The sequence below is a fragment of the Sceloporus undulatus genome, chromosome 5, assembly GCF_019175285.1.
Source record: "Sceloporus undulatus isolate JIND9_A2432 ecotype Alabama chromosome 5, SceUnd_v1.1, whole genome shotgun sequence".
Classification (NCBI taxonomy): Eukaryota; Metazoa; Chordata; class Lepidosauria; order Squamata; family Phrynosomatidae; genus Sceloporus; species Sceloporus undulatus.
In genome coordinates, this window is record NC_056526.1 from 186,323,526 (window position 1) to 186,345,415 (window position 21,890).

Genomic DNA, 21,890 nt, shown 5'->3' on the forward strand with positions numbered 1-21,890 from the left:
AGAGATAAACAGCATGCATTTGATTTCCTTTGATTTATACACTGAATATACAGGGAAGAACCTGCAGAGTTGTCAACGTCATATTAGAAGCATTTGTCTGGTTTAACCCTTTGGCTAAATTGTATTTAATAATGGTTAGCAATCTCTCATAGCTCAAGACTGAGAATTAAAATACACGGACATCCAAATTCTTTAAAAAAGAATCACCAGCAGCATTGTTTGTCAGTTACCTGATGAGCTGTGAAACAGACAGAGTAGTCTCTGTAACTGTTTCCTTAGGACAGGACTCAGTTTGCCATAATCAGAAGGTTCTGCTGATGCTCAAAACACTTTATATTTATTATACAAGATGGACCACATTTGAAGGAGATGCTTTCAGGTCCGTAAACCTTTAATAAGTATAGAAAGTAATCCATTTGTCATGTGGCATCCACCAAAGGACAACTTCATTTTATGAGTGGGAATGCTACCCATGGTGCTCTTGTGACGTATTGTACAAATAAAAAGAAAAGAAATAGGCACAATTAAATCTGGTCAAACTAAGTCAGTGTTAGACAATTTATGTGACATTTCAGAGGGTAAGGGCAGGCTGATGACAATTTTCATAATAACTAAAGATGTACTCCCTCCAGCCGACAGTACAATATAACAATCCACACCATTAACATTATTAGTTGACCTCAAAAGTACTGCATCTTATAATTCAGTGCAATGAAACCTGGCTAGAAAGCCACATTTCTAATAACTGGTTCTTCCCCAAGAAAATGCCAACCTGCAAAGTTCTTTTTTAGTAATGGAGGAGATGAAATCCATACATTGTTGTCCCCAATTTGAACCCCAACATGTGCAGTCAAATTGGGATTGGCAATAGTGCTAGTGCATAATCTTCACTGGTATACTGGAAGGCTGAGTCTGGAAGCTTGTCTCCACTGTCCCAAACCCTTGAACTCATGCCATATCTGGTGCAATGAGTGCTCATGACACACACAGTAAATCCATTTCCTTAAGTCACTAATTTGGTTTAACAGAAAAAGCTGTTTACTCTGGTGAACTGGGTGTGTTGAAAGTGAGGACAGCTGGATGGGGTTAGATCCAGAGCAACCCAGTTGTTTATACAGTGCTACCTGCGGGTTAGAAATTAATTCGTTCCGCCCCCCCGTTCGTAACCCGATGCATCGCAACCCGAAAAGGCTTTCCGTTAGCGCTGGAAAGCCGCGCGTTTGAATTTTGCGCCGAAAAAAAATTCGTAACCCGAAAAAACCTTCGTATCCCGGAACAGTTTTTTCCAATCTAACTTTTTCGTATCCCGGAAATTTCGTAACGCGATCAATTCGTATCCCGGGGTACCACTGTACGTATACACAACCTTCTGGACATGTTTGGCCAGCATCATGCAACCGGGGTTAACTACCACAGCATAATACTCCAAATTAAGGGGGAGTGTTCATGTGCCCTAGGATCCAACTTCTGTCAAAACATTGTTCTGGATATATTCAAGGTCCATGCTTTAGAATGAAGCATGCTGCTCACTTGCTGTTATATACTTTCAGGTTAGAGACCTCAGGCTAAGGGTATGAATCCACAAGTTGAGGATCAACAGGATAAAATTAAACACATGGGTTTTAGAGCATTAGGAGAAAGCTAGTGACCTTCTGGAAGTTATTGAACAGCAACTTTTAACATTCCTCATTATGGACTGTGGTGACAAGGACTGCTGAGAGCTGCAGTCCAACAGTAGTGGGAGGACAACCCTAGCATACAGTCCGAGGCATGATCAAACTCAAGTGAACATCAGCATTATGAAAAGAAAGAGTGGGAATGGTGAATCTGGAGAAACTGAGTCAAAGTTTGTAGGGGCAAGTGAGAAGGTAACATCCAATTCATAAATTTATTTTTAGAGCCAGCTCTCCTATTAGGCCAACTGAAACAATTCAGGTGGCAGCTTGAGAAGGACAAAAGACTGTGACCACTCATACACCTTCACATTGCAGGGATGCTATTCTTCACTAAGTGTGTTTTCGAGGGAAGATTCTTCCTCTGTAAGAAAATCTTTGAAAACCACACAGTTTGCAAAGCCGATTCACAATTCAGGACTTATTCTCTGCAAAATCTGCATGTGGTTGTTTTGTACAGAGAATGATATTTCTGTGTAGAAACATTATTCTGTCACACACTGAAATATTAATTACTGTGCAGAATATACTGTTTCATATGCAAATAACCAACATGTGAATTTTGCACACAATAACTGTCCAAATACACCATTTTCAGTGCAGGAAACAATATATCAGTATAGAAATTTTCAATGTATGAAGGTACATATTTCTAAATTTTGTAAAGTTCTCCTGCAAACATGCAAAACAAGTTGACAGTGGAACAGACTAATTTGGAAGATGGTAGATTCCCTTTCTTTTGAGGTTTCTTAACCAAAGTTCGGTGGCCATCTTTCAAGACTACTTTAGTGGTAGATTCCTTAATGGCAGGGAAGCTAGACAAGATCTTGCCATTCTTTCCAACTCCATCCCGAAATTCTCAACTATCCCTAGAAGAAAGAACTCAAATATGGGGAAAGCCTCAGAAATACACACAGAAATGTGAACTTGGCAAGATGGAAGGAGAAGCATAGCTCAGGGGGGTGCTGATAAAGCATTAACAGAAAACTGTACAGAGTGCTAGGCACCCAAACAGTAATTATATAGCTTATTTTCTCTTCTAAGTCAATAACACCAGTGCTGTGAAAATTCTCTAGGGTAGTTAAGGCTAATCTCTTCTTCTGGGTATATGATAATGCCATGAAATCAGTTTTTCCCCTCCCTCTCCTCGCAAGAGGTTGCCACATCTTTCAAGTGCGAATCCCAAAACGGCATTTCCCTACTTAGTAGCCATTTACTACCATTATATTTATTCCACTCTGGAGGCCTTGTATCTGAAAGAAACCTTAAAACAAACTCCCTGGAGAGCTGGGAAAGGGCTTAAATAGAAGTACTTTGCAGCAAATTAGAACTTACACACACTCTCTCTTTCTTTAGAACAGTAATTAAAAATAGAACAGTTCATAAAAAGTTTACATTGCGTAGAGGTCTCAGAACTTCCATAAAATCTCCTTGTATTTGAGACTTTAAATGAGGGCAAACAACCCCTGCTGATTTTTTTTTAAATAACCATGCCTCTAGTAGTCCTAATCCATATGTCCAAGAGCTACTCTGATTTCTATCTATATCACTCACAAGTAATGATGAGTAAGTCTTTTACAATTCAACTTGTAATTAGCGCAATTATTCTATGCTCTCTCAGAGAACTTCTGGAAACTCTCTTTCAGAGTCCTTTGAGCATGTACTTTGAGGCTCACAAAAGAGCTCTCTGCAAAGTTTCCCCTCTGATTCACCACTTGCCCCATAACTTATCTTTGTGAGAGGAAGTAACAGCAGGGCATTTTTGCCTGGAGGGTCTAAATCAGTGACATTCGTCTCATGTTTGTTGTTGTGAGCCTTCAAGTCATTTTTGACTTACCGAGACCCTAAGGTGAATCTAACCTGGGGTTTTCTTAGCAAGATTTATTGAGAAGAGTTTACCATTGCCTTTCTCTTTGCTGAGAAAGTGTGACTTGCCAGTGAGTCAGCCAGTGAGTTTCTTTCCATGGCTGAGTAGGAATGTGAACCCTGGTTTTCTGGGTGTTTAGTCCAACACTCAAGCCACTACACCATGTTGGCTCCCACTTGAAAGCATAGGCCAAAATCTAACCACCAGTTCCACCTAGAGTAGACATGCTGAATCAATGTGATGTATATAAATGTTGACTTACCTACTAACAACTCATTCAATGGGTCTACTGTAGCGTAAACAATCAACTAGTTTTATGGCATAGACATTCTGAGTCAACAGGAATTAGAAAGGCTCTGTGATGCCCTGTAGCAATATCCAGGTTGAAAAACATAATACATCCTCTACTGTTACAAGCCTTCTCTACCACCTGGTCCATTTTTCACAACACACTTTTAGCAAAGGGTGGGAACAGTGTCAGGGAGCATTAAAGCTCATTACGAGCCCATGAGCCAGACCTAAACTTCACACACAGTTTGGATTCAGCTCTTGATAGTTTGCTGTTTCCTGAACTGAGAGATACTTTTTATTGAGGACCCCATATAAAGCCAAAGAAGCTTTTCCCAGAGAAAAGGCTGGTGATTTTAAGCATTTCAAAAGTTACACAGCAAGCAAATTCCATGCCTTTAGTGAAAACAACTGGAGAATAAATGGGGTGGGTGGTCAATTATGTGAAAACAAAGAAACCAGAAGGATTACGGTATCTCTGTAGCAGTAAGGATTGACACAGAACAATGAAGGTGTGGATACTAAGGTTTCTTTGCCCTAGGCATTCCAAGTGCAGCTCTTCAGATAGAGCAAATTACATTACATAATACTCAACAATTAAACAGTACAATCACATCTTTAAAACAAAATAATAGTTTATAGAGTGTGACCCTGAAACAGAGCGGTGCTTGAAATGCACAATGTATTCCTGAATACCTGTGACTCTCCTCTCCTGTGTCATCTGTTGACATTGTCATTCTCTCACTGTGAGGGTTTCTTACAAATGTGCCCCATGTGGTCAGATTTACATTTAAGCAGATTAATCCTGAATGTGGAGGGGAGAGGGTTATGGCTTCATGAAAATCAGTTAAATATCAAATGTTGGCATCACTACAAAGGCGGAATCTTGTGAGTGAACAACATTAATGGATGTACCTTTCCCAGCCTTGCACATCAGGGGTGAACAGCCTTTGGCCCTGCGGGCACATAGATCCCTTGACTGTTCCCCATGTGGGTGCCAAAGCTGTCAGGGCGTTCTCCACTTTTATCAGGACTTTGTGGGGGAATTTCTCTTCCATGGCTACTGAGATCACTGATTCTCCATTTCTAGTAGTGTCAGGTTAAGAGCAAACTCACTGGACAATTCTGGGAATGCTGAATGTGTCTGTGGGTTATCTGTGGGTGTATGCATATGTTGAGATTTTTGTGGATGTGTGTGGCAGTATATGTCTCAAGAAGTGTGTATGTGCATATGAACATCTTTGTGTGCATAAATGAACATATATGTGTACTCAATTTATGTGAGCTTATGGGACAAAAATGATTACATACCCCCACATCAAGCCATCATGGAGTAGTGGTCTGAGTATTGGACTAGGACTCTGGAAGACCAGGGGTGGGAGGGTTGCTACAAGTCCCATAATTCCATAGCACTGAGCCATGGTAGTTAAAGTGCTGTCAAACTGCATTATTTCTGAAGTGCAGATTAGACCTGAGTCATGAAAACCCAATGGTCGAGTTTGGGAAAGCTACATTCTTTCAACCTCAGAGCAATCTGTGAACAAATCTTGCCAAGAACACCCTGTGATAGGTTCACCCTGAGGTTACCATGAGTTGGAAATGACTTGATGGAATCCTTGCATTTCAGGATGGAGTTAACTCTGAACTCTGGGAATGTATCAGAAAGGGTGGGGAAACTGCTTTGAAGGATGGGTCTACTGTTTGTAATCCTTTCAAGAGAATGGGTGGAATTACCTGATCAGCCACAGCTCGGGCCAGTTTGTCCATTCGTGAGCCTGCTTCTGCAATCTTCTTGGCAGCGTTAATTACATCAGATGTATTCTTTAATGGTCCCTTACCCCTGGAAAATACAAAGTGTTTACAATACACTAAATTATGAGAATAAAATGACGGAATAGTGTAAGATTTTTTTAACTACTCCTTGTTCTTCTTCTGTAAGAGTGGTAGCATGGCTTCCCAGTTTAGTGTGACATCACCATATTATAACATAACCTGATTAAGAGAAGGCGGAAAGGGGAGACTTGCTGGATTTCCGTCAACGCTCCAAAATGCTTTGCTAGCACTTTGCTTTGATTTTGCCTCTAGGCTCATGAGCTATGTTTAATAGTATGTGCATTTTTAAGTGCTCATTAAGACTGTGTCTCTGGTGGCATACAAACCGTTTTTTCCTCTCCCTCCCTCCACCCCCTCCGCTAACCCTCAGTTATTCCCTTAGCATTGCTTAATGCAAAAGCTGCCAAAACAAATCCGGGAATGGGGGCAAATAGATTTGAGCATGAAAGAGAGGGAGCAGGTACTTCACGTCACAGTAAAACTGAGTAACATGTGGATATTTCAAAAGTAAGTGGTGAAAGAGAAAGCAGTTGTCCACTCAGACACACTTGAAGTGGCTGCTTCTTTCATAGCACATAAGGACTCAAGTAATGGAATCGACAGAGACAAGACTAAGAACCCTTGGGGTCTCATTTAAGGGTTCATTATAATAATAAGCACAGAAATATAGGCGCTTTTGGTGAATAATCACCTGGATATAAAATTTAGGCTCAGTAGGCAGCGTACCTGCACAACGTTCCTCTTTCATGTTTCAAAGTATTTTCTTTTTAAGTCAAAGTAGTGTTCAATACTTCCAGTTCAGCAGAGGAATAAAAGAAGTGGGATTGATCATTTAATCTTTTCTCCTGTTCAGTCATGCTTCCCCTACACACACTTAACTCCCCACCTTCATCGTATTTTATGTTCATGCCCATGTGTATATGTGGAAAATACTATGACACTCCTCAGTGGGCCAACAATAATCTTTGTTTTTGAGGGAACACACAGCTGGAAAGAAAAGGACAAAGGGTGTCACCCATCTACCCCACCATATACACCGCTAAATATAATTTAAAGTTTAGTTCTTTCATTTGTAACACAAATGCCTTAGTAATCTTGTTATCTCTGAGACGGGAATCCTGTGTCTGTCTTGTTGCAAATCTAGTTATCTGCTAGATGAGAATCCTGTGTCTTCATCACTTCAGACCATAGCTTGGGGCTCAAATGAATAAATGCTACTCCATATGGGTGGGAAATGATAATTCCCCGAACAGTGGAAAGAAAAAAAAATATTTTCCAGAAGAAAGCTATGCTACAGAACACATCTTCCTTGAGAACATGTCTTCCTTGCAGAAAGATTATTTGTGGGGAGGAGGTTCTTTTGTTTTGATTTTGCAGAAAACCAGCTAGCTGGTGGATTATAGGAGCACCAGATCCTGTCTGATCTTGGAAGCTAGGCAAGGTCAGCCCTGGTTAGCATTTGTATGGGAGACTACCAACAAATACCAAGTGCTATAGTCTATATTTCTGAGGAAGAAACTGGAAAAACCACATGTGAGGATTCCTTGCCTAAGAAAATCCTATGAAATATTAATTTGGTGACAGGTTGCACACGTTGACCACCTCTAAAAGAATGAGGTCTTACAGTGATGTGATGTTATAAATCAGTACAGGACTAGATTTATCATTCATTATAAATGGCTGCACTGTAAGGCCATTGGTAAAGTGCCATTTATTTTCCAAAGAGGAGAAAGTCATTGTCGCACACACTCAACAACCTAGGAGGCACTTTAGAGTTCCTGGAAATCAAAACCAAATGACTATTCTCTTATCACAGTGGGAAACAGAGATGGATATGAACTTAGCAGAGGAACATTTCACCTGGTCAGGATAAAGAAAAATAGAAGAAATAATGTGAGACTAAGTTTTGTGGTGTCATGCTCAATGACCATGCACCTCTGGGTGTCCTGTCTGTGAATTCAGTGACATACAGCTGTGGTCATATTTTAGGTTCTTGGATCTCTTTGGTACCTAAATTTGCTTGTTTGCTGGAAATGTTTAACTCGAGAGAGCATTGTCATAATGATAAACAAGGTATTAGGAGGTGAATATCATGGCAAATAGGAACAGGCTGTCCAACAGTAAGTTCTCCCTAAATATTTCATGATAAGGGGGAAATTAGCAATAGAAAATTGAGAAGGAGTATCTAGGAAAATCTAGGACAGGACATGGCAGAACTGGGCATTTTCAAGCTATTTTATAGCAACCTACTGCTCTTCCTGCTGGACATCCTTTTGAAATGGCAAAACAGACTTGAGAGAGATGGAGAAAAAGAAAATCTGGGCTGAATCCTTCTAGCCCATGAGGACAGTTTCATTCGAGTTGGTTCCTTCTCAACAAGCTTCATGATTAAGATGAGGATGAGAACACGTACCTCGTGAAGTCTGTCATTTCCATCATGATCATGCACATCTGCTTGGCCAGTACGATAATGTCATTGCCACTGTCATCCCACTTGGCTACTTCAGCATCCAGTTTGCTCTTTTCTTGGTGGAATATCTCTACTTGCTCTGCAATCTTAGCTTTCTCCTCCTGGGGAAGCTGAGCCATGATAGCCTGCACTCAAGACAAACACATTCACCATTTTATTTTTCATTTAAATGAATTCTTCATAAGAACAAAGGCAATAAAACTACCTCCTCACAAATTCTGCGTAACTGGAGACACCAGTTCAAGAGAGATTAATCTTGTTATCTGCAGAGGACTGGATGGAACAGTTTGTTTCTGCAATTTACATTATTCCCAGGATAAATCAATGGTTGCTGACACCCCATAGCTTCTGGATTTCACCTTTTGGATCAAAGTTGTGTATTTCATTTTCAGGATTTCTGAAAACACTGCTGAGGAATCTTCAGCACAGCAACCCCCCCCCCCCCCCGCCCATTTCCAGCTATATAATTTTATTTTGTGGGAAATGAAATCAGTTAGGTCTGTACTGGTGGCATGCATGTGCACATAAACACATTTGATTCTGCTTCAACTTTTCAGCAAGGTCCAGCAGCTTCCATGGCAACCAATGGAAAAATGGGCCATGCCTGCATGGAACAAAATAATTTTTCCTGCCCTGTTCCTGCCCTGACCTGTTTAAATGCTGCACAAAACCAAAACAGGTGAAACATAGACCAATCCTCACTCCAGGGTGATTCTCTGTAATAAAAGGATTCTCCATTTGCCATGAATCAGGGCAGAAACTCCAGAGAATCCATTGGGCATGTGGACTGCATATTGTGCAGGGAGGGGAGGAGGATCATCAGCTGATGGATGGAACAGATCAGTAAAAAGTGCCCTAGGCTGAGTGAGCCACTAACCCAGGGGAGTGTGAGGACAGTGTTGTTCGTATCGACCCATTGTGGATGCTGGTTTCGCAGGCAACTTGTCCTCCCCATAGATCCAGAAGCCATGTAATCAGGGCTTCTTATCAATGCTGTATCCGCACTTGGGTTAGTGTCACCCGGTGCAGTAATTCATGGTGTCACCCCCCTCATTGACCTCCTCCCATACTACACCCATACAGAATCCTTAGTAATGTTTTTGTACTAATTTCCACATAAATAAATCGTAATTCCCACATATCACTGAAATCTAACGGTAATAATAATAATAATAATAATAATAATAATAATAATAATAATAATAATAATGTTTCCCTGCCTCTCCCAGTGGATCGAAGCGGGGTTACAGACTAATAAAAGCACAAGTGTTTACATAAAATTCAAAGCAGCTAAAAACAATAAAAAATCCAACATCAGACAATAACAATAGCATCAACAAGCAGGCAGGGATCATACACAGACAGGGCATGTCATTCATATCCAGGGGGTATTCATATCAGGTGGGGTATGTTCGGCTAAAAAGCTTGGTTTTAACCGCTTTTCTAAATGTCTCTAGTGAGGTCACCGAGCAGATCTCCTCAGGAAGTCTGTTCCAGAGTCTTGAAGCCGTTGTTGAAAATGCTCTTTGTGAAATAGCAACATACTTAGAGGTTGCTATCTCCAATTGGTTCTTACCTGATGTTCTAAGAGTGCGGGGTGGATAATAGTTGCGACATACACAACTGGCAAAATTAAAATGATCTTTAAATTATATTATCATCGGCACAGAATACATGTGTTTACATATACATAGCTTCATTTGATTAAAGTGAACATTTGGTAAAATGTGATTTAAAAAAATTAAATATATACAGTATATATATATATATATATATATATTTAAAAAATTAAAAATAATTTTGAATTTTTTTAAAAAAATACTGGGGCCTCTCTTATCGCCTCCCACTGACCCTTACTCCACTCACACCATCTCTTCAGCATTTTAAAGAGATACAGGCAAATGCCACAGCCTGCTTCTGCCAAAATACAGATGTTTGAGGAGCTGTGATATCACCCCCCCAGGGTGTCACCTGGTGGTGTGGTCCACACATCTTGCACCCCTCGAATGACACCATTGCCTTCAATAGACCTTGTGTTCCTTCTCATTTTTGCTCCTATCTTTCCCCACTGCTACTGTTATATGGCTCTTTCAGGCCTCCCTTCCTATACCTCACTTTGGTGTCTCATCAGTCACATCAATGGTCTTCCAGGAATCATGCATGTAGATTAGTATATCTACTACCTTTCTCATTTTACCTGTCCATTTTATAGTTTAACCCAATTTTATGTCTGCAAATGCATTTCCTGGATGATCTCCTTGTCTTTTCTGTGCGTGACTGTCTAGTAAAACTGAACCCAATTGCATGTCCATTCAGTTACAGATATATATGTGCTTACACACACCTACACAGACTTGGCGAATTTGTTCCTGAAGTTCTCTCTTAGTTACCACCCAGTGAAGTATATTACTATGGGGACCAATGTTTCAAACAAGCCATTATCATAAACATCATGCTGCCTATCATACAAGAACAGTTTTCAGAGTTCTTCACTGTGATTTCATCACTTTGGAACGGACAGCTTCAGCCTACACTCTGATTTCACCATGTTAGCAGTTTGCAGATTATACCCAATTTATTCCTGTAGTGCGAGAATAATTCTTTAAGCCTTTATTAAACATGTTCTCACATTTAACGTTTCCATATGTCTGATGCAGCAGGAAAGAGTGAGCAGAAACTACTTCAGTCAGGTTAAAAGAATTGAGGGTTTTAATAGTACTATAAATAATCTTGATGATAAATAATGATGACGATAATAGATTTTCAAATTCATAAAGAACAAGAATAACTGAAACCTATAACTGATGGAACTATGTCTGTTTCTGGGAGGTGAATGTTCAGGAGGGTGCACTTGTGGTTCAAGAGAACAGGAAACAGAGGCCCTGTTCAGACCAGACATTAAGGCTGGCCTGGGGTGGAGTTGAGGCATCGTGTCTACATGACGCATGCCCCGACTCCACTCCCAGGTGCCATGACACCGTGTGTCATTCCATGTGGTGCACAGCATCCTGGCACTCCTCTGGTGCTACATACATATGATGCAGTTCCAAAGGAGTGCCGCCAAGCCGTGGTAACACAGCTATGGTGCCCTTTCTAGGGTGCAAAAAAGGCTCCTTTTTATGCCCTGGAAAGGCCAGATCAGGGTCGCAGCAGGGCTGCCAATGACCTGTGGTCCTAAATGGAGCCTGTTATCTGGGCCCTCTTCTTCACCTTCTACATCAGAAGAGGCCTCTTCTAAGTGGCATATGAGACTAGTATAACTCAAGAATTTCCGAACTGCATAGGCTATTTACCATTGATTACAAGAGCCAAGTAGAAGAAAGGAATTTCTGGCAATGGTGGCTACTTCTTAGGAGTGCTTATTGACCATCCAAACCAAACAGGCCTAGTTCTGCTATGCAGGATGACAAAATGCTGCTGATAAGCTAGGGGCCCATCTACACTTTCAGGGTGTCCCAAGAATATTCTGGCCATGCATTCACCTCTTGCCTGCTTTGCGGTCTACTCTCACATGGTCCCAAGCTGCCTCTCACCCTTGCCGCTGCAGGTACATCATTTTGAGGCCAGAATGAAGACCTAGCCATGCCAAGAATTTTGGTTGCTTCCTTCTAACCTCAGAGATATGTGTCCACTGTGATAGCACAAGTGAAGATAGCTACCATTGTCACCATGAAGAGACCAGAAAATCCACAGCAAAAAATGAATTAAATAAATGAAGGGCTAGATGGTGGAAACCCTGAATTGGATCAAGGCACCATGTAAACAGCCCAGAGTTGATTTGGGGCTTGGGGGCTGTGTGGTGTAGAGATCATGTGGCCAGACCAAAAGGAACTGAAGGTATAGGGCTAATGTAGACAAGTCTTAGGTCACAATGGTCCCCAAACTTTGCTCCTCCAGATGTTTTGGACTTCAGCTCCCAGAAATGTCAACCATCATGACCAATGGCCAGGAATCCTGGGAGCTGAAGTCCAAAACATCTGGAGGCCCAAAGTTTGGGGAGCACTTTGCTAGGAGCTTCCTTTGCTCTACTTCTCATAGGACCTTGGTGAACCTCTGCAACCTTACAATTTACAGAATTTAAAATAAGTATAAAGGGGGGACATTTTCCCATAGAAAATAAAATGATGAACTTTGGGCTTTCATTGTCTCTGAGACGACACCCATCTGAACCTTGCTGTTTCTAGTTTACCCCCAACCTTTTCAAGAACCCAGAAACAAAGTAGCAACATGGAACAGCAAAATTATAGTAATTACTTTTGAAGATCAAATGGGTACTTTCAGCCATGATTTCCAGGCTGCTATACTGTTTGGCTCCAGGGTTCTACTGAGCTGCATGACACATTTAATGGGGTGCGACATATACTTAAGTGTCATTACATTTTTTTTCTTGTTTGTGTCACTTTCAATCAGCTGTAGCCTCCCTCTACATATCCTTAAAATGCTCTTGGCTTTTACAAAATTCATAATTGACCTTTTCTGAAACCAGAATTAAAAAAGGTTATCTAGAAACAGGAGATCAGAAAAAAAATAGTGAAAATGTGAAAGTTAATCAAATTAGAATTCAATGCCTGTGTTTTAATTAGGCCTTATCAATGTAACTCAGCAGTCTAAAATGTTAATGTGCAAAAAAGAGCATAGAAGAAAGAAAGAAAGAAAGAAAGAAAGAAAGAAAGAAAGAGAAAAAGATGGCAAAGAAAGTGAGCCCTCTGTTTAACAAATAGGTTCCACCTGTTTTATGGATACAATACTCCCCCATATTTTCAAGGTGTACTCATGTGTGTGTGTGTCTGCATATATCCACATACTCTTTCACATAAACATACACTCACATAGAACCATGTTTTAATCACCGATATATAGTGATATTCATATCTCAGTTAATGTCCTAACCTTGACTATTATACCTCTTTTAATAGCAGATGTATTCTTGTTAAAAATCCTCTATCTCTGTGAAAGACACAGCACTCATATTATCGCTTTATTTATTTCCAGTAAAGGTTAAACCCTGAGCCATTAAAATAATAACAGCTCTTATGGAGTGGTGTTACAGCTGCTTATACCCTCCAGCATGAGAATATTTTGTGACCAGATTAAACCAAGGCTTATATGTATTCCATAACAGCAATGAGCAAAAATGCAGATATTAATTTTGGGTGAAGATTCTACCATCTTGGGAGTCTCATTTTTCATAAAGGGGGCACTAACCAAGCCAGTCTCAAACGCTTAAGGGAAGGAAGACAAGCTTGACAGACAGAGCCTTAAATATTTTTCTCCTTTCTGGTTGACTAGAAAAAGTAAAATTAATTATGGAAAAGAGTAGGAATATATGCAAATTGTCTTCATGTCTAAATGCCTCAAACTCTAGCTATTCTTGACACATAATTTGAGACTATTTGGACTGTAGAATTTGGATCGGATTTTGAAGATTACACTCTTAGTTGATCTTTGGATGTCATGGTGGGCTACTAGGAACAGCCTTCATCCTGTCAACAGGAGATACACTGTTTCAGGAATGACTCTGTAGTCATTTTGCTAATAACCTACTGGAACAGTCTTATGAACCAACTCAAAAATGTGGATGCTGCTAAAGATCTAGCCTACAAATTAATGCTCTCATGCCTACAAATAACAGCCATTTCAACCTTAGGAAGAGGAAGCTATGCAGATAGGAGTAAGATTGAAATAATGTTTATCCTATTTCCCTTAAGTTTAAATGGGGCACATCAAATGTAAGCTACTCCTGATGGCCTACCATGATCTCCAAAACTGAATTTTGACTGTGGTCTTCATAACATGTGGAAGAATATGTGTGAGAGGTCATAGTTTAGTCTTCCCCACTATGCCATCCATACATATAGAATATGTTGGAAATAGTTCTGTGCATGTATCAGTATCTAGATCATGAATCAGGTCTAGAACCATTCTATCTGGAGACTCTGAATGGATAAGGATTGTCCCTTATGTGTAGAATCATAGAATCATAGAACTAGAAGTGACCTCAAGGGTCATCCAGTCCAATGCCCCTGCCATGCAGGAATTCCCAGTCAAAGCATCCAGCCTCTGCTTAAAGACCTCCAGAGAAGGAGACTCCACCATTCTCTGAGGGAGCACATTCCACTGTCAAACGGCTCTTACTGTCAAGAAGTTCCTCCTAATGTTAAGGTAGAATCTCTTTTCCTGTAGCTTGAATCCATTGTTCTGTGTTCTAGTCTAGAAAGGGCACGATAGCCACAGCGCTGCAACAGGAAACCTACAACTATATATCAGTACGTATATTTCTGTACGTTTAGATGGCAGGGAGATTTAGGAGCCAGCTTGCAAAGGAGGTCTTCATAACACCCTGCCTCTCTCTACAGCAATGCATAATTACATTTTAAAAACAGAATTTGGGCCTATTCAGCATCTGCACTGTGCACCAGCTAACACTTCTACCAAATTTCTTAAGAAGGAAGTTTACGTAATGAAAACTTTATAATAGCATGTTGAATATTATGAGAGCCAGTAAGATATATTGGATTTGGCATTCAAGCCCCAGGTCAAACACAGTATTACCATGTAGCCACAGGCAAGTCATTGCTTCCAAATTTAGTCCCCCATCTGTGAAATGGAACTAATGGTGACCTTATAGGTCAAATGATGAGGATTCCTGAGATTAACTCTCTTGCTATTCACCAGAGATTTTGGGCCGGGGAAGAGAGTGATAAAAATAAGTTATATTTTCTGGTAAGTTAGGATTACTTTCCAAGAATTTTGGTGTCTAGCACTGGTATGCAAGGAGAAGGCATACAGAAGAGATGCTTCAACCTTTATGTTTGTACTTGCTGTTGACAATTCTGGCCTTCCTAGGTACACAGGTGTTTGCAGTTGTTAGATGCTGCATGAGTGCAAAACGCAAAGGAGCATCTACAGCAGGGACAGAGAAAGTTTGGCCATTGGACAATGCGACCCCACCTTTTTTATGGTTCATCAAGCCCAGCAAGTCTCCCCAAGACCTCTGAAGAGCAATAAAAATGTTCAATTTTAGTGGGGCAAACACTTGGCTATACTCTTTCCCAGAACCAATCCTTTTTTGAAAGTGTTCTCCCAAACAACTGAAATGAGAACCAACCACTGAAAGTCAGAAATTGGCAACAGAAGAGCAAATGGAAGTGACATGGACTTCCCTTTAAAAAAAGAAAAGAAAAGGCACCTCTAAGTATACAGAAGAGTGTGCCCCCCCAAAAAACCTGCTTCGCAGTTCTCGCCTTGGAAGTAACCCCCACTGGAAGAAGAGAAGTAGTTGTCAAAAGTCAGAGTTGAGTGGTGGCAGGAGATTCTTTCTTTAAAAGGCAATGTTACCAATGTCTTTTTTCTTTAAGGCAACACACAGCTCTGTGAGACCAAGTGAGAATGCTGAGGGTTGCCCCTCAATACCACCCCGCACTGGAAGCATCAGAGAAACAACACAATACCTCACTTGATATCGGCACTTCCAAGTCAGAATCTGATCAGGTATGTAAGTAGAAAGTATATTCACTTTTTATTTTCTCCTCTGAAAATAAGAAGTATGACTCATCATGTAAAACAAAAGTTATAACCTTGCTTTTAAATGGTGTATCCCCCCCATCCTCAAGATCTTGGCCTTGGATTCCCTTGCTTTCTTATCTCAGCAGTGGCAGACTACTTAGCAGAAGGTAAACCATTAATCCAAGACTGGAAACACCCTCAGGGTTCAACAAGCTTCCCTCTTTAAGCATTTTCTGACTGCCCGGGTCACTTGTCAACCTAATCGGCAGTCTCCTTGCATAAGTTAAGGTTGCCCTTCGCGGCATCTTCAGTTTATCATGAAACAATTATCCCACTAGAATTGCCCTGATTCAGTAACAAGTGCTTTCAGCTGCAATTAGGTTTGCAGAGACTACACAAAGAACTTGAAAACCATTCACCAAGACAAATGAGCACTCTGGAAACCATGACTAATGGACAACTTCATGCAGTACAGCAGACACATGCACCTTCACTGCGGGTTTTTCCATTTTATTTTGTTAAAAACTGTTTCTTCAAGGTGGGTGCATTATGTTCAATGCATTATACTGGAAACAAACACGACATTTCTTTTCCAAGCTCATTTTGTGGAACCCTGATGCAAAGAACAATAGAAACTGGGAAATTTCAGTTGTTAATCTTTTCTTATGGAGACATCACTTTAGATAGGATAGGAAAACCTCTCAGTGCCAGAGGAAGGAAAGGAGAGAGAAAAACAGAATTGTAGCAGCACCTTTAAGACTAATTGGTTTTCATTTCAGCATGACCTTTTATGGATATCAACCCAGTTCTTCAGATGCAGTACCGAGTTGCATTAAGGCCTCAGGTCTAATTCTACTGAGTACTATATCTGAAAAAGTGGGCTTAGATCAACTCATACTAAAATATAAATCAGTAGTCTTAAAAATGCTACTAAAATGCTTGGGGCACATGGAGCTTTCCAACAACAGGAACTAGTGTAGGATGGTGGCACATCATCTATATAAAGCTTTTGTTGCTCCTCTTTTCCTACAAAACAACAGAAACACCTCAGTCAGGGTGGGCAACTATGGCCAGGGGCCAATTTCTGCCCAATTCCCCTCCCAGGCTTTATCATAGAGAATGTATCCTCCTATCCCCTATCCTGTAATGTGAAATGTATTAGGATGTTTAAGTGTGATTTCGAGATTTTAACTGCTTTTAGGTGTTTTAACTTAATGTACTTCTGATTGTATTTTATATTGTAAATCCTGTGCTGTATAGTTGCTTTGAATTTGTAAACCGCTTTGATCCCAGTGGTATAGAAATAAAGATTTATTATTATTATATTATTATATTATCCACATGACTTTTCAAAATATCTTGATTTCTTTTTTTGCTGCACTCAGTACAAAATGTTGACTATAATGACATTTGAGGAGGCTGCAGGTTCTGGGAGTGTTTTTGTGCATTTTGGGGTCTTTTGGTGGAGTTTTCAGGCAAAATGTATCTCTTCCATATCAGTTTTTTTTAAAGAGGGTTGGAGGCACTAGCAGAAAGCTTTAGGGCTGGAAAAGTGGGACTTGGGTCCCCATCTCTGACTTGACTGTAACAAAAACATCCCAAGAAACACAAAACAGGGATGGCTAAGATGGAGTTCAAACAGGAACTCTTTCTCACAAAGCAGGAGCAAATCTGTTGCACTGGGAAGGAATTTAAAATGCTGCTTTGATTACTCGACTTCAATCATACTGTAGCTATCTTGTGTATCACTCTATGTAGCAAACCACACTCCCCCATCCCAGGAAAAAGAAATCTCACCTGCAACTACTGGGAATATTTATTCTTGGGTGGAAAGTCAATGAGATAAGGGGGAAAACAATGTAGTTTGAAACCATTTCAAGTGCTGTATCACCACGCTATAGAATCCTGGGATTTATAGTTTTACAAGATCTTTAGCATTTTATGCTAGTGTGCTGGTGCCTCACAAAACTACAAATCCCAGGATTCTGTAGGATGGAACCATGACAACTAAAGTGGTATCAAACTGCATTATTTCTACCATGGAGATGCACTCTCAGGCAAATATTTCAAGATAATTTTCTGTTGTGCCAACACTACAATACTGGAAACTCAAGATGTCAGATTATTGCAGCAAACCTTTTTTTTTTAAATCCATATAGTCAGGCCTCCATATCTATGGATTCTTTATCCACAGATTCAAGCATCCATACTGAAAATATTAAAAAAAAAAAATAAATTCCAAAAAGACAACCTTGATTTTGCTATTGTATTCAATGGGAGGGACTTGAGCAATCATGGATTTTGCTGTCCATGGAGATCCAGAAACCAAACACCAGCCGATACCAAGAGCCCACTGTACTTTCCTAATAGCAAAAAGGCCAGCTTGATAAAACAGAAGGAGAGGAAGAATAACGTTTGTTGGGTAATGATAAATGGTTATACGGGTTACTGGGAAAAGAGTATGATTCACAAGGCAGTGCAGAGATCTCTATCAGTGGGAAGACTCTGGTCACTGAAAGTTACACTCAGCCATTAAAAAACCCCAAAGATCTTAGCACACAAAACCTCCCAAGTCATGGGTTTTCATATACATGTGTAGCTGTATGCAGGCAGAGTGTTTCAATCCTTAAATTTTGGGAAACGTTCAGCATATGTAATTCCACTTTGAGTGGAGATCTCGGCCTAACCCACTTTGGCGTACAACCCAGATATTAATGACCTTTTTGAGGATACTAAGGTGGGTTACAGACTGCCGAAAAGCGGCGGTCTGGACACTCCGCCTCCGCTTGCAGTGTCCAGGAGCCGCAGCCTTTAAACTGCGCGGCTCCTGGACACTGCAGAGAAGGAGCGCGGAAATCGCACTCCTTCTCAGGCCCCGGAAGAGACGGTGCGAGGCGCTAGTCACGCGCTTGCAGTGTCATTTCCGTGGCCAAGGTGCAGACGCAGCGCATCCGCTACGTCAAGATGGCGGCGGCCGTGTGGAATGGCTGCCGCCATTTTGTGCGCACGGAGTGCATACTAGGGTTAGGGGTGTGTGGAAGCACCACCCCTTCCTAACCCTAGTACGTGTTTGTCGCGTACTATATGGCAGTTTGTAACCCGCCTAAATGTTAATGGTGATTTGAACGTCTTAAGTGTTTTCTTCCATAGTCATGTGACCAAGAAACATGCTCTTCTTTTTTAATGGGGCTTTCCACAGATTAGTTGTTGGAAGCCAGCTTCCTTCCTTTCTGATGATAAATTTGGGTCATGGGGACAAAAAAAATCACATAAACTCAAGGCAACAGTTCTCTTTAAAATAAACTTCCCAACCCAAGCCAATGTGGATGTTGCAAATAATAACCAATATGAAGCAACCTACATGGGAATACTGGGCATATAATGTGAAGACATAACTCAATAGAAAAGACAATAATGCTTGGGAAAGTAGAAGGCCATAGGAAAATAGGAAAATCTCATTATAGGTAGATAGACTCAATCAAGGAAGCCATGGCTCTGAGTTCTCAAGACCTGAGCAAGGCAAATGATGCTAGGGTGACTTGGGTGCATTTCATTCATAGATTTACTGCAAGCTGAAGTTGATTCAATGGCAGTTAACAACAACAAAGCAGAAACTCTCCTATTTGCTATCATCTAAAGAGCTTGATGCACCAGATCATCTTGGTAAAGCACACCTTCTGTTACAGAGTTTGAAGTCATGTTACTACCTTGATTGGTTTTTAAACTCACCCTTGCACTCTGGCCAGCAATAAGCTGATCATCTTCAGTCTGAACACTCGTCCGGCTGCGAACATCATAATCTTCTTGCTCAAAGTCAGAATCATCTTCTAGCTCTTCGGGAGTCTGGATTTTAAAAAGAAAAAGGAAAGAAAAGGAGGCAGACTTAGAAAAGGAGCAGACAAACCCCACCAATAACTAAGTTCGTGTTTCATCAACTACCTGCCTAGAGAACTCAGTTTCATCTTCATTTTAAATTAACTTGCCTGCAAAGGCAGGCAGGATCCCAAATTGAATTGTCCAGGGGAAAAAAATGAAGGTGTACCAACCCGGCTCTTTTACAACTGGAATTCATCATCACCTTGCTGTGATTTCTCTTAACTCTGTTAACTGGGTGAGCGTACATTTTGCAAACTAACACCCATAGGACATGTTCTTCCCCTCTGGAATGTTATATTTCAAAATAATTGTATTTGGTCTCTGGAAAAAGGAAGACCAATAATATTATGGTGCCAAACTGATTGCAAAATCTTTCAAGAGATTAAGGAAGTATCTGTGGAAAAGGCACCTTCAGCTGGGAGCCAAAAAAGCACCCACTCCTTCAACTGAAATTTAAATTGGACACATTCTGATGTGTAACTTATTTATTTATTACTAAGCAGGTCAAAAGCATTTGGTGATAGAATGAACCCTTCATTGTGAGGTTGCAAACAAGATTGCAATATCACAGATCTCTGCTTGTGTGCCTGTCATAGTCCCCTTTCCCTGCATTCCCCAAGATATTTTCTGGGTCCCAGAGGTGGAGATGACCTCTATCTCAAAGGGAGAGATGCATCATAGCAGAAAGAATGTGGCAAAGGTATTTGTTAGTGATGTCTCTTTTTGTGTGTGTTTGCACCTGTGTCAAACGACATACAGCCACGGGATACTAGGGGCAAAAATAGAACCACGAAATCCCTCTTCCAAGGGAATGAGAGATTTGATTAGTGAGATAGCTTTGTGTTGTTTTCACAGTCCATTGGAGGACAAATATCCCTTACCCCCAATGCAAGTCTTTGCTTTGCTATTTTTACTGTTCTGCCTTTAACTCCCACGTGAAATCAGCAGGAGTTCTGTTGCACACATTAGAAGAAAACAGTCAAGGTAACCTTATTCTAACAAGGGAATGGGGGAGAGAAGCTTAGCTCTCTTATCTGAAGCACACTCATTGTTCACCTCCCTCTAAAGAGGCAAGCTGTGCTATGTGCCTTGAGGGCCCATCAAGTGGCTACTGAAGACCAAAGGATTGCAAGATTCAAAGGAGCACTGGGTCTCTGACACTGTGCAATGTTTTCCTATCTTCTCCTCGATCTTCTGCATGCACAAGAAACATCAACTGTTAGCTACAAAGAGAATGTAGTCCTCCATTTGATATTCCTGCTGCAACCAACAACGAAAATTAGCAGCAGCCAGGAAAAAGACTAATAGAGTCTCTATCAGACTATGGGTTATCTAAATATTCATAAAATCACCTTATTTATTATAACATGTACATAGAGATGGGAAACCTTTAGTCAACCCTCCCAGGCATTTTGGACAAAAGTTGCCATCAGCTCTGTTCCAGATGATTTGGACATCAGTTCCTATCGGCCTTGTCCAAGGTGGCCAATCAAAAGGAATTTGATTGCTATGCCCTATGAGGAACGACTTAGGGAGCTGGGGATGTTTAGTCTGGAGAAGAGAAGAATAAGAGGTGATATGATAGCCCTGTTTAAATACTTAAAGGGATGCCATATTGAGGAGGGAGCAAGCTTGTTTTCTGCTGCTCCAGAGACTAGAATGCGGAACAATGGATGCAAGCTACAGGAAAAGAGATTCCACCTCAACATTAGGAGGAACTTCCTTAAAGTAAGGACTGTTTGACAGTGGGAAAAAACTCCCTCAGAGAGTGGTGGAGTCTCCCTCCTTGGAGGGCTTCAAGCAGAGGCTGGATAGCCATCTGTCGGGGATGCTTTGATTGAGATTTCCTGCATGGCAGGGGATTGGACTGGATGGCCCTTGTGGTTTCTTCCAGCTCTATGATTCTATGAATTAGTGGAGATGAAAGGACAATCTTGAAGGTTAAGGTTCTCTGTATGTAGTGGCTAAATGACTGAGCACATAATCAGGAAGTCCTGAGATCTGTTTTGCTTTTGTTTTGAACCCATTAGGCTTAAGGCAAGTCACAGTCTCAACCTCTAGTAAAGAGTTAATAAGAATGTCTTGCCTTCTAGGGTAGCTGTAGTAGAAAATGCATATGGACCACTCTGAATGCTCTTTATAAATGCCAATGGTTATTCACAACATCTTGCACCACTTTAGTATTAATGTTGTATGGAATCTCATTTTGAGAACTCAGAGGCTGTACAGACTGGCGATAAATGCCGGCATCAGGGTGGAGTGGGGGTGTGGTGATCACACGCCATGTGCCTTGACTCAGCCCTCAAGCCAGCATGATGCTGCATGCCTCACTGCACAGTAGGAGGCAGCATGGCACTCCCTTGGCACAACGTGTAAT

General features: G+C 40.9%; 1 protein-coding gene across 6 annotated transcripts in view; it reads right to left on the reverse strand.

Annotated features, from left to right (window-relative positions):
* CTNNA2 (catenin alpha 2) overlaps positions 1-21,890 on the reverse strand; it is a 637,223-nt gene that overhangs the window by 30,782 nt on the left and 584,551 nt on the right. For all 6 annotated transcript variants that reach the window (XM_042467966.1, XM_042467967.1, XM_042467968.1 and 3 more), the window contains 3 exons: positions 19,367-19,480; positions 8,075-8,256; positions 5,563-5,668 (listed from right to left, as the gene is read on the reverse strand). In XM_042467966.1, coding sequence (XP_042323900.1) covers positions 5,563-5,668; positions 8,075-8,256; positions 19,367-19,480 — 402 coding nt within the window. The remainder of the gene's footprint in view (positions 1-5,562; positions 5,669-8,074; positions 8,257-19,366; positions 19,481-21,890) is intronic.